Source organism: Citrus clementina, unplaced genomic scaffold (genome assembly GCF_000493195.1).
Source record: "Citrus clementina cultivar Clemenules unplaced genomic scaffold, Citrus_clementina_v1.0 scaffold_5, whole genome shotgun sequence".
In the NCBI taxonomy this organism is placed as follows: Eukaryota; Viridiplantae; Streptophyta; class Magnoliopsida; order Sapindales; family Rutaceae; genus Citrus; species Citrus x clementina.
Genome location: NW_006262201.1, coordinates 26,123,004 through 26,141,625, shown reverse-complemented (window position 1 = coordinate 26,141,625; position 18,622 = coordinate 26,123,004). Strand labels below are relative to the sequence as shown.

The following is an 18,622-nucleotide window of genomic DNA, read 5'->3' as shown; positions in this document are numbered from 1 at the left end:
GGCATTTATTTTAATGATATGAGAGAGAAGTTGGTCAGCTTCTGCCTCATGTTACTACCTCTTATTGGAAAGATTTTCTTACTTAAAAGGGAAAGGAAAAGCAAGGGTTCTTCAGGACTGTGTAGTCTTGACTATTTTTTGGGTCTTGTGGAATGAAAGAAACTTGACATCACCAAACATAATTTAAGAGTATATAAATGATAATAAGAGAATTTAAGATTATACAAGTGATAATTTTCCTTTCCTTGAATTTAAGTTTCAAGGGTAAAAACGTCAATTCGTTATAATTTCGTTAACTTTCAAACGGTAGCTAATGATTTAGTGGTCGGTAGATAACTTTTGTCAATTTTAAGTGGATGATTGATACACCTTAAAAGTATTGTAATATTTTTAATAATAGAATAAATATAGGATATACGAATAATAATTCTCTTTGTTAAATGCTTTGCATGCAGGGACAATTGTTACCTCTGCAATGTTTAGTGATTGGATCACTACATCACTGTTCCCTGAGGTGCTGTACTGTTGGAGAGGGACGGGGATGACCCAAAAGCTGGAGATGAGCTGGCGCCCGAATGTGGGAGTTGATGTCGACGCAAATATGGAAGGTGTTGCAGACGAAGTTGATCCAAAAGGGTTAGCTGAAGATGATACAGCAAAAGGAGAAGAACCAAACGCAGAAGTTGAAGTGGAAGTTCCAAAACTTGAACTAGTGAAGGTTGAAGTTTTGGGAGCAAACAAATTAGATGTTGAGGAAAATGGACTGGCAGATGATTGCCCAAATGATGGTGGAGGAGGAAATGGACCACCTGAAATTTGACATCGAAATAAAGAGAACAATTGAATCAGTCAGTCTCATTTTAAAGGAACAAGCATCACCAAAATTTCCAGATTTCAACGAATTACCTTTGTCTCCCAACTGATAATCCTCCCATCTTAGCTCCTCATGACTTTTATCTTTGTAAGCAGGCATGGCAGATATTGAATCCAACTTTCCAGCAGGCTGTGAAGCACTGCCAGTCTCTGCCTCAGTCGTAGGAGCAAAAGCAGCTATTCGACTTCCACCACGTTGACCCCCAAACGTTGATTGGCCAAAGCCAGTGCTTCCAAATGTTGGTGTTGTACCCTGGCCTCCTGTGTGATAGCACATAACAGCACAGGAATTTTTATTTCTTTTTCTTAATAATTTTGGAAATTAATGACTGCAGTGCAACTTAATAAAGATTATAAAGCTAATAAGGTTGCTTTTATTCAAGACACAGAATGCTTATTTAAAGCATATGTTCTGTAACAGCAAATAAACAAGCATATCCATTCACGAAGCTTACCAAAAGGAGAACTCTGAGCTCCAAAGGGTGATGCAGAGGTTCCAAATGGGCTGCTACTAAATGCCCAAGTTAACTGGCCGAAAGCTGGAGAGGATCCAAAACTGAACAATCCAGTACTGGATGCCCCAAAAGCAGGAGTATTTGAAGCTCCAAAGGCCAAAGTGCTTGATGATCCAAAAAGAGGAGTGCTAGAAGCCCCAAACACTTCACCAGATCCAAAAGCTGGAGTACCGGAAGCACCAAAGGCACTTCCTGTGGTGCCGAAGGTTGGGGTGCTGGTAGCACCAAAGGCTGAGGTACTGCTAGCTCCAAAAGGTGGTGCGTTGGTAGCTCCAAAGGGAGGGGCGCTGGTAACCCTAAAATCAGGAGAACTAGTAGCATCAAAAGCAGGGGCGCTGGTAAGACCAAAGGCTGAGGTGCTGCTAGCTCCAAAAGGTGGTGTGCTGGTAGCTCCAAAGGGATGGGTGTTGGTAGCCCCAAAAGCAGGTGAACTAGTAGCACCAAAAGCAGGAGTGTTGGTAGCACCAAAGGCTGAGGTGCTGCTAGATCCAAAAGGTGGTGTGCTAGTAGTTCCAAAGGGAGGAGTGTTGGTAGCCCCAAAAGCAGGTGAACTAGTAGCCCCAAAAGCAGGTAAACTAGTAGCACCAAAAGCAGAGGTGCTGGTAGCACCAAAGGTTGAGGTGCTGCTAGCTCCAAAAGGTGGTGTGTTGGTAGCTCTAAAGGGAGGGGTGCTGGTAGCCCCAAAAATAGGTGAACTAGTAGCCCCAAAAGCAGGTGAACTAGTAGCACCAAAAGCAGAGGTGCTGGTAGCACCAATGGCTGAGGTGCTGCTCCCAAAAGCAGGTGAACTAGTAGCCCCAAAAGCAGGTGAACTAGTAGCACCAAAAGCAGGAGTGCTGGTAGCACCAAAGGCTGAGGTGCTGCTAGATCCAAAAGGTGGTGTGCTAGTAGCTCCAAAGGGAGGGGTGTTGGTAGCCCCAAAAGCAGGTGAACTAGTAGCCCCAAAAGCAGAGGTGCTAGTAGCACCAAAGGCTGAGGTACTGCTAGATCCAAAAGGTGGTGTGCTGGTAGCTCCAAAGGGAGGGGTGCTGGTAGCCCCAAAAGCAGGTGAACTAGTAGCACCAAAAGCAGAGGTGCTGGTAGCACCAAAGGCTGAGGTGCTGCTCCCAAAAGCAGGTGAACGAGTAGCACGAAAAGCAGGAGTGCTGGTAGCACCAAAGGCTGAGGTGCTGCTAGATCCAAAAGGTGGTGTGCTAGTAGCTCCAAAGGGAGGGGTGTTGGTAGCCCCAAAAGCAGGTGAACTAGTAGCCCCAAAGGCAGGTAAACTAGTAGCACCAAAAGCAGGCTGACTTGATGCTTCAAAAGGTGTTGAGGAGCTAAATAAACTGCTTCCAAATGCAGGCTGAGATTGCTGAGTCGTGCTTCCAAAAGGGCTTGCTTGAGTAGAAGTGGACCCAAATCCAAAAGCAGGCTTCTGGCTAAAGATAGAAGACCCTGGAGATATATGCATACAGTTAGAGAGCAAGATTTAATGTGAGTTCTCATGAAAAGGAACCAGAAAAAAAAAAGAATAATAAAATATGTTAAATAATTTTAGGATATAACACAAATACAGTAAAAGATGAAAATTACTCCTCAAATTTAGTTTATTTTTCTTTCGGGAAAAAAATCCCACTTAAATCAAAAGGGCTTATCAACGCATACTGACCCTTAAGTTAGAGAGGATCAAGGCACACCAGTGCAAGAGAAAATAAAATATAAAACAGAAAAAAAGATAAACCAAATAAGATACTATAGAAGGATGATAAAGCAAATACATAGCATCTATCAAATGGGTTAACTCTGGTTGACATACTGTGTTTCTCTATCATCTAAATGAAGTTATATATAGTGGGAAGAGAAAAGAAGAAAAAAAAAAGAACAACATTACTCATTCCAATTACCCTTATCGTAAAAAAATTATCTGGTGGACATAAACAAAATAAAAGATACATGAGCATCAAAAACCTAAGAGAAAATATGTGAGCTATACATAGAAGAAGAATCTCGGTCATCATAAGCAAAAACTTAAAAGCCATTAAGTTGGCATCCACCTCAGCTGAATTTCTCACATATGGACACCGGCAATAAATTCTATTCATAAGCCATGCATTATTGCCAGAATAACATTAGGACACTAAGCACATTTAGTGCCCCGAAACACCTATTGACCTAGAATCATAACCATCTATCTCAAAAGTTAAAATCAAAAGTAATAACAAGTCAGGCAAAGAGTGGAGGAGAAACAAAACTTAACAAAAAATAATAATAATTAAACTAATGATACTTCATGGACATACTCACCACCGAATGATGACGTTGAACTACCAAAAGATGGAGTAGAAGATGCTCCAAAGGTAGGAACTGAGATTGCAAACGCGGGAGATGATGAGGCGCCAAAAGTTGTGGTTGATGAAAATGGGGAAGATGATTGGGGTTGGACCAAACACCCCAGTTGACGTGCCTCCAAATACGGAACTCCCTGTTGAACCAAAAGGTGTTGTTGTACCCAATGGTTTGGGAGCAAATGGATTGTTACTTGCATTATTGTTCTGCCCGAAGACTGATTGAGATTCAAATGGACTACTAGAAGACTGCCCAAATGCTGTCCAACCAAAAAAAAAAAAAAAAAAACTTAGCAAATGCAAGTCGCACAGCATGCTTGACCAGTCCAAGAATTCTGAGAAGAAAACGAGTTCATATTCTAAGTAGTTGCAATCCCGCCACAAATGTCTGAGACATAAAAATAGCATCAGGTAACTAGAAAACTTAATTTAACTCAACTATAACCGATAAAGTAGGGGCAAATGACACAACTCGCGAACAATTAGAAGAAAAAAAAAAAAGAGTTAAAATATCAATACCGAAAAGATAATGTACAAAGCTTTAAAAAATTAAAAGAGCAAATAAGATTAAACTGCTGAAAAAAGAATAATTTACTGCAAAAGATAAAGGTAAAAGAAAACACTTGCGATTAGTTGAACCGAACATTGTCACTTATTACTATTTCTTCTCTTCACTTCAAAATACTTACACAGAGTCTTGATTAGATTCCAACCTGAAACAAATGTCAAATACAAATCAAGGAACAAGAGAATCGGTCATTAGTTAAAAAAAAAAAAAAAAAAAAGAGAAACAGAAACATAGAAAGAAAATGTTTACTAGGATCAAATTAAACGACATAGTTTCAATCACTATCACTTTGCATAGACACAAATAAAATCAGAATAAGGAACCTTCGAAACAAAATTGAAGATGATCAGGCTAAAAATGAAATGCCAATAAAATCAGCATAGTTTCATTGAGAAGAACGAACCACAAATCGTAAAAAAGAAATTAAAATAAAACCGTAGCAGCAACCAAGCCATTACGTACATGAATTAGGACTAACCAAATACTCACCGTCGATCTGAATGGACGCTTACACTCTGGGCACAGAGATCGAAGGGTTTACACTTTCCATGCACAAAAACAATTAACAAAAGCCCGCTCATTAACGTGAAAGATCACTTTATATTTGGGATTTGGCACTCCATCAGCAGCGTAGCGTTGTTTTTAAGTCCGCAACAAATACACAGCGTAGGCTAAGCATTGCTTAGTAAGCAAGTAAGCATAGCGTTGCTTTTAAGTCCGCTTTTTTATTATTTTATTATTATTATGATTTAGGATGGTACTATTTACTCTCTAAATTATATTATGGAAAAATAATTTTAAAATTTTAATTTTCACTCCACACAATTTTTCAAATACTAAAATAGTCCTTAATAAAATTATATGCAATAAATATTTTATTTTTCTCTCTGTATTTATAAAATTATTTACCGAACTTAAATCATTATGCATATTTATATAATTAAACTTTTACATGGCTGGAAACAAATTAATGGTGTAGGAGTATTTTTGACATATAAAGTTAAATAATTTATTCAACATTCGTCATTACGATAGCATATGTTTGAATGATATGTTTGTTTTTTTAGTTTTTGTTGTCTAATGGTAATTGGCAAGTTGTTCTTTTTTTACAATCTTAAAAAATCTTAAATCTAGTTTTTTCAAACTTAGGTCTTTGAAGTGTTATATATAATTGAAAGTTTAAATATTTATATATTTACATTGTTATCTAGTATGGTAATACTTACATGTTATAAATATTTATAAGGTAAGTATTTAACACATAAATAAAAATAAATTCTGAAAAATAATTTTAATAACATTATTTTTAAAAATTTGACATAATACTTTTACATTAAAAATTTGTTCTATAATAATAAATGAATTCATGTAAAATTGAATAGTGTATTTGATCTTTATTGAACCAAGTAAAAATTAAGAGCAAGAGAAATTTTAATATGACATGTAAATTATGTTCTAGTTTAATTAAAAAAATTGTTTTGGTTACAGAAAAAAATCAAAGGGTTATTAGGTTTTATACATAAGGAAATAAATATATTTAAGGAGGGGTATTTTTTAGAATAAAAAATTAATTTTTCATTCAAACATTTGATCATTTAGATGAAAGTTAGGAAAATTTTTTTTCTATTCATATGAAAATGTTTTACAGTAATACTTTAGATACAAAAATAAAAAAAATCTTAAAATAAGTTAAATTAAGAATTCATGTATCAAAACAAACAAGTTAGTGTTATATTAACCTTTTAAACTTTATTCAGAAATATTTAATAATTTTTCAGTGTTTAATTGGAAGACAAACACAACTAGAACAATTAAACGCTAAAACTCAAGGGATATTTAATAGATTTTTAGTTTTAAATTAAAATTTCCACAATAATCTTAGTATTTTAATAAAAAAAGCAGCTTAGTATTTGATAAATTATATTTTACAATTACTGTGAGTTGAAAAATAGAATACCTGGTTTGGTAAATTTTACTACCATAGTGTTGTTTTATTATATAATAACTAAAATAGACATGAGTTGAAATTGCCTTTCATGTATATGTGTTAGGGTTTATGAAAAATAAAACATACTTTTCTTTTTATTAAAATATCAAGGTTATCATGGGAACTTTAAAAAAGTACGGTACCTTAACTAATAAGCCATTTATAAAAAGTAATTCCTACATGTTCTTAATGACTACTATCAAAATGAAGAAACCTATGAAATAAGTAACTTTTTTTAAAATTTACCAAACATCTTTTTTTTTTCTAAACTTATGAAATAAGTTGATTATCGTGTTTCAATCCCAAATACGTTTTTATCAATTTCAATAATTAGTCAAAAAATAAAAAACCCATTACTTTGTAGGTGGTTTGTTTATTTTTAAATACAATCAACAAAACAAATGTTCAAATTATTTCTTTCACAAAAAATTATTGGGGAATAGAGGAGGCCTTCTCACTAATTTGGGAATATTGTATTTAATACAAAATTCTCAAACGCCTTTGTTTAACTTCACTTAACAAAAATTTTCTCTCAGAAAATGTGAGCACATATACCTTTCAAGTAAACATAAGTAAATGAATACAATTAAAATTTTCATCGTATTGAGTTGCATCTTTTATCAAATAAACATAAGGAAACAAAGTTACAAATCATGAATATAGCAAGAAAGTCAATTTGCGTGACAGATATTAATATATAATATATATGTCAAAATTTTTTTTTCATAAGATTAATAATTTACAGATAGTAACTAACATGCCAAAATAATATATGAATCATGTCTCCTTAGAGAGATCAAGCTAACAGGGATAACCAAGTGAACGATGTCTCATTACATTTGTTAACTAATTATTAATTATTTTCACAATCAGCTAGCTGGGTTGAATTACTAAATAATTAATAGAATGACGAGCTACAACTTGCCGTGTGTACAGAAAAGGACTTTGAGATTTTCCCCTCTTGATAATTCTCGATGCAAAATGGCGCACAATATTTCATCCTCACTCAGATACAAAGTCGATGCGTTCACTATACTCGCAATACTTGTGCTTTGCTCTGTGTGTGTGTGTGTATGGTAGGTTCAAGAGACATTTTTAAATATAAGTTTAAACATAATTTTTCAACCATCAGTTTAGATTGAAATAAAGAGTTAAAATTAGATGATATGAGTTTTTAATTTTATTAATATCTTTCTTCTCATCTCTTTAATGTTTAATTCTCTTTCTTCTTTTATTTAACACTTTCTTTTTTCTCTCAAGTATCCTATAAATGATTGTAAATAGAATAATGAAAACAATCAAAATTAATTTATGTAGCTTACATAATCTTTTTTTAACTATAAACAGGCCCGTTTTAATTACCCAGAAGCACTTGTCCTTCTTCTATATGCAGTACTTTTTCTTCAATTAGTGGCCGTGCTGATGAAGATTCCCTTTTTCTCAATCTTCTTCAACTGCATCATTATTTATTTATGTATGCTTCATGATGAAATTATCAGATTCATAACAATGTTTATTTTTATTTTTTTGGCATCATATGATTTATTTTTTTTTTGCTTTGTGTTTGTGTATAAACTTTTACTTATTCCACTTACAAATTATATAAGTAAATTAATTTAAAATATAATGGAAAAGAACAATGTTGTTTGATAGGAAATGATCGTCATTTTTTATTAAAACCTTTTACGAAGTTTATTGATGAAGGTTGTGCATATACGGCTTACTTGTAGTGTTGGCTCTGAAACTACAGATCGAAAATTGTATAAGTTTGTTCCATATATTGCTACTTTATTTCACTGTTTGTAAGTAAATTAATTTTGATGGATTATGTAAGTAAATTAATTTTGATGGTTTTAATTATTCCATTTAAAAATTTATAGGAGAGAGAAAAGAGAAAATCTTAAATAAAAATAAGAAAGAGAATTAAACATTAAAGAGAGGAGGGAGAAATATATTAATGAAATTATAAACTTAGTCACCTAATCTCACCCCTTCATTTCGATCTAATCCAATGGTTAAAAAATTACGTTTAAACTTGCATTTAAAAATGTGTCTCTTGAACCTACCCCATATATATATATATATATATATATATATAGGATTGAGTCCGGGATTGTGAATATAATAGATGCGTATAATCACTAATGCTAGCGATGGTGAAATTAGTACTTATATTACTTCAATAAACAAATTCTAAGCAAACCCGGTGAGACTTGAAAAAAATGCAGCATTACCCAGCTTGGCCCTGAGCATGCTTCTTTAAATATAAACCGGTTTCCAAGAAAAAATAAATAAATTAAATAATAATAAAAATTCCAAAATGGTTTCTTTTAAAGGATTTTATTTTTTATTTTTTGCTTACTAAAATTGGACTGGTAGTGAAAATTGTTTCATTGGAAGCAACGTCGCTTGATGGGCAACATTGTTCCATTGTTTCCAAATGGTTGATCCCCATTAAGCAATGTTGTTTCCAACAAAACAATTGAGTTTGCTTTAATTATCAGAGGCCAATGCAATTACAATAAGAAAATCCAAAATGCTCAATCAGCAGGATCTGCTGCTACAATTGCGTATGATGACTGAAAAATTGGCCTATTGAATTTCAGTAAATCAAAAAGATAATCCTCCAAAAGAAGGGTGTGTTTTAAGTTACGTTAAATGGAACTTACATTCAATAAAATAGTTGCACCCAATAACTCAAGACATATTGACAACCAAATAACTCTTGAAATTTTTAGTACCACTCTTGGGTAGTTGTAAGTAGCATGACCCTTAATTTTAGATTATTAACTTTTTTTTGTGTATTTAATTAGTGCTGCTGCCATAGGTCTGTGAAGGTGCATGAGACATTTGTTTCTTTGGAAACTGGCAAACTGGTTTATATCTACAGAAGCACGCTGAGGAGCAGGTTGGGAAATGTTGCATTTTCACTGCTTATTCTATTAATTAAGGGTCCGTTTGGAATAGTTACGCTGCCACAGTGCAGCTACTCCACCCCCATATTCTAGGATATTCTAGGAGTTGAGCTGTGGCGGCGTATCTGCCTCAAACGGACCCTAAGAAGAGATTTCCTTGATATTTGTTTATCGTGGTAATATTGGTGTTACTTTCACCATTGGTAGCATTGGTTATTATATATATAATTACATATATACATACACTGACAATTCCAGACTCATTTTCATGAGGCATATTCCAGACCCGATCCCTTAACGCATGAACGCATCATCTAAAATTAATCAGCAGATAATTGATTAATTTCTCAATTGTACATAATTCCTTTTTAAGTTAAAAGAAAAATATATTAAATTCATTTTTACAAGAATTTACAAGAATGAAGAGCCATATTGACATTATCCCAGTTAGTCCCAGCGTGCAACTTTACCCACACCACACACTAATTTATTTGATTATATATAGGAAATGTTTATGATAAGACTTCAAAATAAATAAACGATAGATCTCAAAAATTTTAAAAAGTTAACGCAAAAAAAAAAAAAAAAATTTCATATCACATTATTTTAAATTCATTTTTACTTGAATATTGTTCAATATTCATTCATTGTTGTAGCTAATTTCACCAACTTTGATTTGTCGATATCACAAACCAGTAAGAAATTAATATGCAATCACATATATTTAGTAGAAGGATGATCCGCAAAATCCTGTATAGAAGAATAAAGAATATAACTTCAGTACCAAATCAGAATTGAAAAAGAGCAAAAATAAAATATTGAAATTATTTGAACTCATTTCAGAATACACTTGGACATCAAAATAGTGGGGCTATCTCATAACGGTTATAAGTGTGAGGAAAATCCTTACCTTTTTAGCTAACTTTTAAGGCTGCGAGGGGCCCAAGATCGCTCCAAAAACAAATCAAAATAACCTAGCACATTGACAGCAGTCAGTAGTTTCAAAATAATCGAGAAAAAAGATCTAAAATCTAGTAAAAAACTTAAAACAGAAATTGTTTTCGGAAAACTCTTGAACGAAAATAAATGAAAACGCTTCTCCAAAAGCATTGACAGCCGTTGTAAAATAATCAGAGGGAAAAAAAATTCAAAATCTAGAAGAAAACTGAAAACGAAAATTATTTTTCGACAACGTTGTTGGAAATTCGGCAGTGCATCAAACATCTAACTAAAGTGAAATTGAGAAATAATGATTATATAGGGACACCAGAATTTACATAGTTTGGCTTTTAGCCTACATCCACAGGCGAAGACAAAAGGAAATATTTTACTAATGAAAAGGAGTTATAAGTATTGTAGTATTTTGTCTCACAACTCAAAACCCCAAAACACCCAAACTCTCAAAACACTAGAACTGGAACTCAAAGCTCTCAACACGCTCAACTTACACCTCTTGGCACCCTCACTTGAATTAGAGAAAATGGGATGAATGGAGAGGACAAATGAGGCCTCTATTTATAGGCCAAGCCATGCCCAAAAATCAACAATAGTGGGCACTAAAATAATATAAATTTCTATTTAACTTTTCCATTTTGGTGCCAAAGTCAAAAGTTGATTCCTCCCACTTACCTTTATTTCCCACTTACTTAACAACTTTATGCCAAGAGTCAAAAAGTTGCATGCTAGCCACATGCAATTGTTTGCCGCATGCATGCACATGTTCAACAATTCTCCCACTTGGAGGCTTGATTGAGAACCAATCATGTCTCCACACCATCATTTCTTCTTTGCCATTGTTATATTGCTTACGTCTCTGCTAGGCCACAAGAGGATCTACCCCATACAAGCCAATCAATGCTAACAAGTTTGTATGGGGTAGATCCTCTTGTGGCCTAGCAGAGACGTAAGCAATATAACAATGGCAAAGAATTACTTCTCGAACGAAGTGGTATTGTACCCCTATGTGCTTTGTCCTGGAATGAAATGTTGGATTCCTTGCAATGTGCAAGGCGCTCTGACTGTCACAAAATACAGGAATTTTCCCTTGTCTGTGCCCGAGCTCCTCTAATAACCTTTGTTTCCAAATAGCTTCTTTGTAAGCTTGTGTACTTGCCATGTATTCTGCTTCTGTCGTAGATAAAGCCACAATAATCTACAGTTTTGAAACCCAGCTTACAGCTCCTCCTGCAAGTGTAAACTTATAGCTAGTAGTGGATTTCCTTTTATCAAGGTCTCCTGCAAAATCTGAATCCACGTAGCCCCTGACAGTAAACTTTGATCCTCCATAACATAATGCAACATCCGAGGATCCTCTAATGTATATCAGAATCCTCTTCACAGTTTTCCAATGCTCTCCACCAGGATTCGCCATATACCTACTGACCACTCTCACTGCTTGTGTAATATCTGGTCTAGTGCATATCATAGCGAACATCAAACTTCTTATTGCTGATGCATACGGTACTCGAGACATCTCTTTCCTCTCTACTTCATTGTTAGGACACATACTTAATGATAACTTGAAATTAACAGGAAGTGGGGTAGAGATTGGCTTACAACCTTGCATGTTGAAGCGTCGCAAGATTTTCTTCAAGTAATTCTTCTCAGAAAGACAAATCTTTCTATTATTTCTGTCTCAGTGAATTTGCATCCCTAGAATCTTGTCTGCTGGTCCCAAGTCCTTCATTTCAAACTCCCTAGCCAATTGTGCCTTTAATTATTGGACTCAATCTTTGTTGGGGTTTGTTACCAACATGTCATCCACATACAACAGCAAAATGATAAAATCAATATCCTCCAACCTCTTGTAGTATGCACAATGGTCTGAATTGAGTATGTTATATCCAAGGCTCATGATGAAGGAATCAAATCTCTTATACCAACACCTTGGTGCCTGTTTCAGACCGTATAGAGATTTGTTCAACATGCAAACCAAGTTCTCCTTGCCTGTTTCAGCAAAACCTTTAGGTTGGAGCATATAAATCCCTTCTTCAAGTTCTCCATGAAGAAATGCAGTTTTCACATCTAACTGCTCCAGAAATATGTCAAATATAGCACACATTGCCATGACTATTCTGATTGTCGTGAGTTGAACTACCGGAGAAAATATCTCGTTGAAGTCAATCTTGCTCGATACCTCTCTACTTGATCATTGCCATCACATATGATCTTGTAGACCCATTTGTTGCCATCACATATGATCTTGTAGACCCATTTGTTACCAATGGCTTTTCTACCATATGGTAGTGGTACAAGTTCCCATGTCTTATTCTTATGTAGAGATTCAATTTCTTCTTGCATTGCTATCATCCACAAAGACCCATCTGAGCTGTTTAAAGCTTCATGAAAAATTGATGGCTCTCTATCCTCTGTTAAAAGACAGTATGCAATAATAATCTCTGTAACATACTCCGAGTGCCACACTGGTGGTCGTCTTTCTCAAGTTGATCGACAAACTTCCGTAGCCTCGGACTCGACTGTTTCTTATTCCACATATATTGGTACAGTCTCTGACTTTTCTTTCACAATGCTATCATCCCCATCTTTCCTTTGTAGTTGATCTTTTACAAAGATAACATCCCTGCTGATGACAATCTTGTGAGCAATGGGATCCCACAGACGATACCCCTTTACTTCATCAGCATACCCCAAGAAGATATATCTCCTACATTTTAGATCCAACTTTGTTCTTTCTTGGACATTGTACATCACGTACACAAGACATCCAAATGCATGTAAATGAGAGTAATCAGCTGGCTTCCTAGTCCACATCTCTATTGATGTCTTCAACCTAATTGCAGTAGATGCCGACCGATTCACTACATAACAAGCGGTGCTGGCTGTTTCTACCCAAAATGAGTTTGGTAGACTAGCAGTCCTCAACATGCTTCTTATTTTTTCTGTAAGAGTTCTGTTCATCCGCTCTGCCACTCCATTTATTGAGTGTATGTCACCATGAACTGCCTCTGAATACCTTTTTGTTTACAATATGTAAGAAACTCGCCGTCTGTATACTCTCCACCATTATTTGTCCTCAAACACTTGATCATTTTTTCAGATTCAAGTTCTACCTGCGCTTTGTACTCCTTGAATACTAGAAATGCATCTAACTTTTTCTTGATTGAATACACCCAACATCTCCTGGAATAATCATCAATGAAAGTCACAATGTACTTGGTACCTCCCAATGACTTATCCAGTGATTCTCAAATATCAGAATGAACTAAGACTCGAATGCATTTACTTATGGCGTCAGATCTACTGAACTTCAATCTATGCTGTTTACTTGTAACACAGTACTCATAAAACGGTAAGTTCACTGATTTGAGCCCCGGAAGCAATTTTCGCCTAGAGAGAATTTTCAAACATTGTTCCGACATGTGGCCAAGTTTGAGATGCCATATCATCGTCGATTCTTCTCCATTTAACGTGACACACACATCAGCTTCCTACTGTGTTTCCCCTTTAAGCGTGAATATATTTGCACTGATCTTTTCCGCCTTCATCAATACAAGCGCACCTTTGACAATCTTCTTGATCTTATTTTCCACATGAATCTTACAGCCAAGACTTATCTATTTGTCCTAAAGATAATAAATTTTTCTTCAAGCCTTTAAGATGTCGTACCTCCTGAATAGTGCGAACTGTACCATCAAACATTTTTATTTTGACAGTACCAACACCAGCGATCTCCAAGGCATAATCATCACCCATATATACAGATCCTCCTGAGATAGGTTCATATTTGTGGAACCATTCTCTTCAAGAGGTCATGTATTAAGTAGCTCCTGAGTCTATAAGCTAGACGTCATATAGTTATTTTTTGCTTTCTGTAACCATTGCTGCCTCACTGTATAAAACGTCACCATCATCTGAGGTACTTGCTACACACCCCTGAGCATTTGATGACTTGGGATCTTAACCCCCTCTTTTCTTTTGGTTGTTCTAACACTCTTTCTTGACATGCCTCATTTTGCTACATTTGTAGCATATGATCTTCTTCTTACTTCTTGACTTTGATCTACCATGATTGTGACTCCCACTGGGACCACGTTTTGCTGATCTCCCTCTCACCATCATTAGCACTTCCTCTTGCTACGAACTTGCTTACCTGTCTTTCTTATTCTTCCGCCTACTTTTTTCTTCTAATACAAAGGCTGCAACATTATTGAAGACTAGGTACTCCGTGAGCATATTGTTCGTCAAGTTGATGATGAGTTGATCATACGAGTTAGGTAGACTTTGAAGTAGAAGTTCTGCACATTCAATTTCCTCTATTTTATGCCCTAACATTGTAAGTTGTAAAAATAGAGTTTTCAGAGTGCTGATATGGTTAGTCATCGTTGTGGTTTCCGCCATTTGAAGAGTATATAGTCTCCTCTTCAAGAAGATATTGTTATGTAGTGACTTGGCCTTGTACAATTTTGTTAAAGTATCCCAAATACCCTTTGTTCTCTTTTCTTCCGCCACACTGGATAACACCCATTCTGCAAGTGTCAGATGTAGATCAGCAATTACATTGCCGTCTATCTCATTCCACTTATCATCAGTGATTTCTGCATGCCTTTCTCCAATTGCTTTTAAACAATTATTCTTCCTCAAGATTGCCCGCATCTTTATTTTCCACAACGAGAAATTGCTTCTGTTGAACTTTTCAATCTCAAACTTTGCTGCCATTTTGTAAATACCGTACACAAGTTAGTGTACCCCCTTGAATAGCTAAGAGTAATCACACGTGTGAAAATGCTCTCCAGGAAAGTTCATAGGAAAGACTAGAGGGGTCACAGTGGTCCCATTTAAAATCCAAACTCCTTAGGCTCTTATCGCCTTTGTGACAGAACTTTCCGAAACATGTACAAGCCCACACAATTACTTCCACTCACACCACTATTCCCTGCCTTGCACCGTAGAATTCTTGGATCGCTCTCACCATTTCACGTGAATAGTATGCAACAATATTTTAGGTCAATATTGCAGTGAGATGAGGACTGAAGGTTAAGGTTTACAGAGAGGATAAGAATTTTGGGGAGATGAGGATAAGATTGCGATTTTCACCACTAATTTTATTTATGTTATCCTTAAACGGCAGCGTTTGAACCAAGTAAAAATAAATTTTGACGAATGAGTTTTCATTTAGGTTGTTTTTTCCTATGCTTAAATGAAACCTAATTCTTTAAAATTATTTTAATATATAATTAACTCAATAATACAACATTAGTCATTTATAAATAATTAGTAACACAACCTATTTATCAATTATAAGAATACGTTATAGTAAATTTATTTTAGTTTAATTAAAAATGTAACTACATTCAAAAAGTTAAAAAAAGTACCATAATGATTATTTTAGATCAAGAAATTCTTTTGGTGAAAACCATCGCCTACAATTCAAGAGCATTCATGTTGTATCACCAAGAATCAATAACTAATTTTGTGGATATCCATAATGCTTAATTCCTCTCTAGAGTTGTGTGGTTGGCCTTCTAGATGAACATATTCTCCTATAGAATCCTTTAATTTTCTCTGTGCTCTCTCTCTCTCTCTCTCTCTCTCTCTCTCTAATGATGGGATGTTTGAAAGAATAGAAAAAATATGCGTGACCTAAGGACCATGACCACTTATATTAACAATTTTTCTTGTTATCTTCAGGTATATCTATTTCAACCCATTATAAAAATAGAAATTACCCTTAAGTTTCGACACATTAAAAGCTCACACTCTATCAGATACATTAAAGCTTATATTATCTAAAACTTTAATAGATCACTTTTAATTGGACCTAACCCTATATGACAGTCCACAATACATAATTATTCACATATAAGCTGAACGTTGGATTAAGAATCCAACAATGCTAGATTAAAACTCCAACAATCTCCCACTTAGGTTATATGTATAACCTTATAATTATACTTTGCAAAAGTAACCGTATGATCTCAATCTTACTGTCATTACTAAAATGTATCGATAACCAATCCGGTCAATCATACCAACGTAAGATCAAAATAGCCTTCATTACAACTATCATAACTCGACCCATCAATGGTCACTATACCAATACAACTGAATGACATGGATCATGATGTGTAAGTGTAGCATGGAAATTTCATGCAATGTGATCTTGACATGCCTATGTCCAACAGGTCTACCTTAAACCTTCGTTAGATCAAACCATAGTAAAATCAAAGTGTGAATAAACCAAAACTTTATTCTATAGAAAATAATCTTAAATATTCGTAAACCGAAATAACTAAAAAAATGTCTATATTATAAGAGTATATAAAATCACAAAACTTCCACTAAAACTGAATTCCTTTAATGACATGATACCCATACGAGCAGTGTGCTCATGAAACATTTTAAGTAGCAATCCCTTAATAAGTGGATCCACAATCAAGAAGTTTGTGCTAATGTGCTCTATAGACAATTGTCCACTTTGAACTCCTTCTTTAACAACTAGGAACATGATGTCTCAATACTTTGACTTCGCTAAGCTCCAGTTGTTATTGGAATATAGCACTATTGTTGTCATAAAATAATTTAAGTGATCTATCAACACCATATACTATATACAGCCTCGTGACAAAAATCCGTAGTCATATTCTGTGATCATATGCCTCATAACATTCTATTAACTCTGCTGCCATCATAAAAGAGGCTATAAGAGATTGTTTAGTACTTTTCTAGGAGACAACACCCCTAACTACCAGATATATGTAACCCAAAGTAGATTTTATATATCTGGTCATGTAAAAAAATCAGAGCCAGTATACCCAACGATCTCAAACTAATTCAACCTCCGATATGTGAGCATGTAGCCTTTTATTCTCTACAAACATCGTAAGAATTGTTTGGTTGCTTTCCAATGGTCGACTCCCGAATTACTTAAATATCTGCCCAACATCCCAGTAATGTACGCAAATATCCGATCACGTACAAACTTCAATATATATCAGACTTCCTACTGCTGATGCATAGAGAATCTTCTGTATTTCTTTATTCTCAAAATCATTCTTGAGAAACTGATTAAGACTAAACTTGTCTCTCGTAGCAATAGGGGCATCACTTGATTTACAATTTTGCATGCCATATCTCTTGAGAACCGTTTCGATATAGTTCTTTTGTGATAATCCAAGAATACCTTGGGAGCAATCCCAGTATATATGTATGCCTAATAAAAAAAGGGCATAACTAATTAAAGTATTTCTTTTTAAAATTCCTAGTTAGAAATCTCTTAATGCCATGCAATTAGCTTATATCATTGTTGGCAAGCAAAATTTCATCGACATATAAAACCAGAAAAATATATTTGCTCCCACAGAACTTATGGTATATACAATCATCAAGCAAATTCATCTCAAAACCGAATGAGATGATCACTTGATGAAATTTGAAATACCATTGTCGAGATGCTTGCTTGAGCCTATAAATGAATTTCTTAAGTCTACAAACTATATTCTTTAGGTCTCCAGACATAAAGTTTTCAAGCTGCACTAGATGGATCGTCTCATCCATGTCACTATTGAGAAACGTTGTCTTAACATCCATATGATGTAACTTAAGATAAAAATGCGCCACCAATGCCATTATAATCCTGAAAGAGTCTTTCAAAGAAACCAGAGAGAAGTCTCTTTATAGTCGATGTCTTCTTTTTGTGTAAAGCCCTTTACGATAAGATGTGTCTTGTACCTCTCCACATTGTCTTTCTAATCCCTTTTAGTTTTAAATATCCATTTGCAACTAATAAATATCATACCTTCTAGCAATGGGACAATATCCCATATGTCATTATCTTTTATGGACTTCATCTTTTCACTTATTGCATCAATCCACCTCTTAGAGTTAGAAATTTTCAAGGTTTGACTGAAATTGATTGGATCATCTTCCATTACACCGACGTCTACCTTATGTTCTTGGAGAAATATAATGAAGTCATTTAACACTGCATTTCTCCTTTATTTAGTGGATCTCTTTAATAATATAGGTTCTTGAGGTGGTAGAATTTGTTCTTCTAGAACAACTTCTTATGTAGAGGGATCTTTAACATTGTCTTGATTTGTATTTTCTTGAATAAAGTCAGGAATGAGACTATGATCAATACCAATAATAGCTATGAGAATATCAATATTCATCTTCAAAGACAAAGTCCCTAACCATATATCCCCCTGTAAAATTGTCATCCACAAAGAACCGAGCATTTCCTAACTAAAAAATTGACTTAGTTGTGGGATCATAAAACTTATGCTCCCTGGATCTTTCAGAGTATCCAATAAAATAGCAATCACCATTCTTGAGTCTAGTTTTTTTTTTTCTCATTAGGTCTATAAGGCCTTTCCTCAGCAAGAAATCCTCATAAATACAAGTGTTTTAGACTAGGCTTCTTACATGTCCAAAGTTTTTAAGGGGTTTTGGCAGTCGCTTTAGTTGGAACCCCTATTAAG

General features: G+C 34.7%; 1 protein-coding gene across 1 annotated transcript; it reads right to left on the bottom strand.

Moving 5' to 3' along the window:
• Window positions 1-318: 318 nt before the first annotated feature.
• On the bottom strand, window positions 319-14,858 carry LOC18042574 (nuclear pore complex protein NUP98A). The gene is given in 14 exon segments (XM_006432593.2): window positions 319-809; window positions 907-1,134; window positions 1,329-2,822; window positions 3,672-3,807; window positions 3,809-3,972; window positions 4,402-4,425; window positions 4,770-4,787; window positions 11,020-11,074; window positions 11,215-11,334; window positions 12,062-12,128; window positions 12,319-12,550; window positions 13,253-13,322; window positions 13,809-13,909; window positions 14,627-14,858. Coding segments are annotated over 14 exon segments (3,360 nt in total). The 3' UTR covers window positions 319-390.
• Between the last annotated feature and the right edge of the window lie 3,764 nt (window positions 14,859-18,622).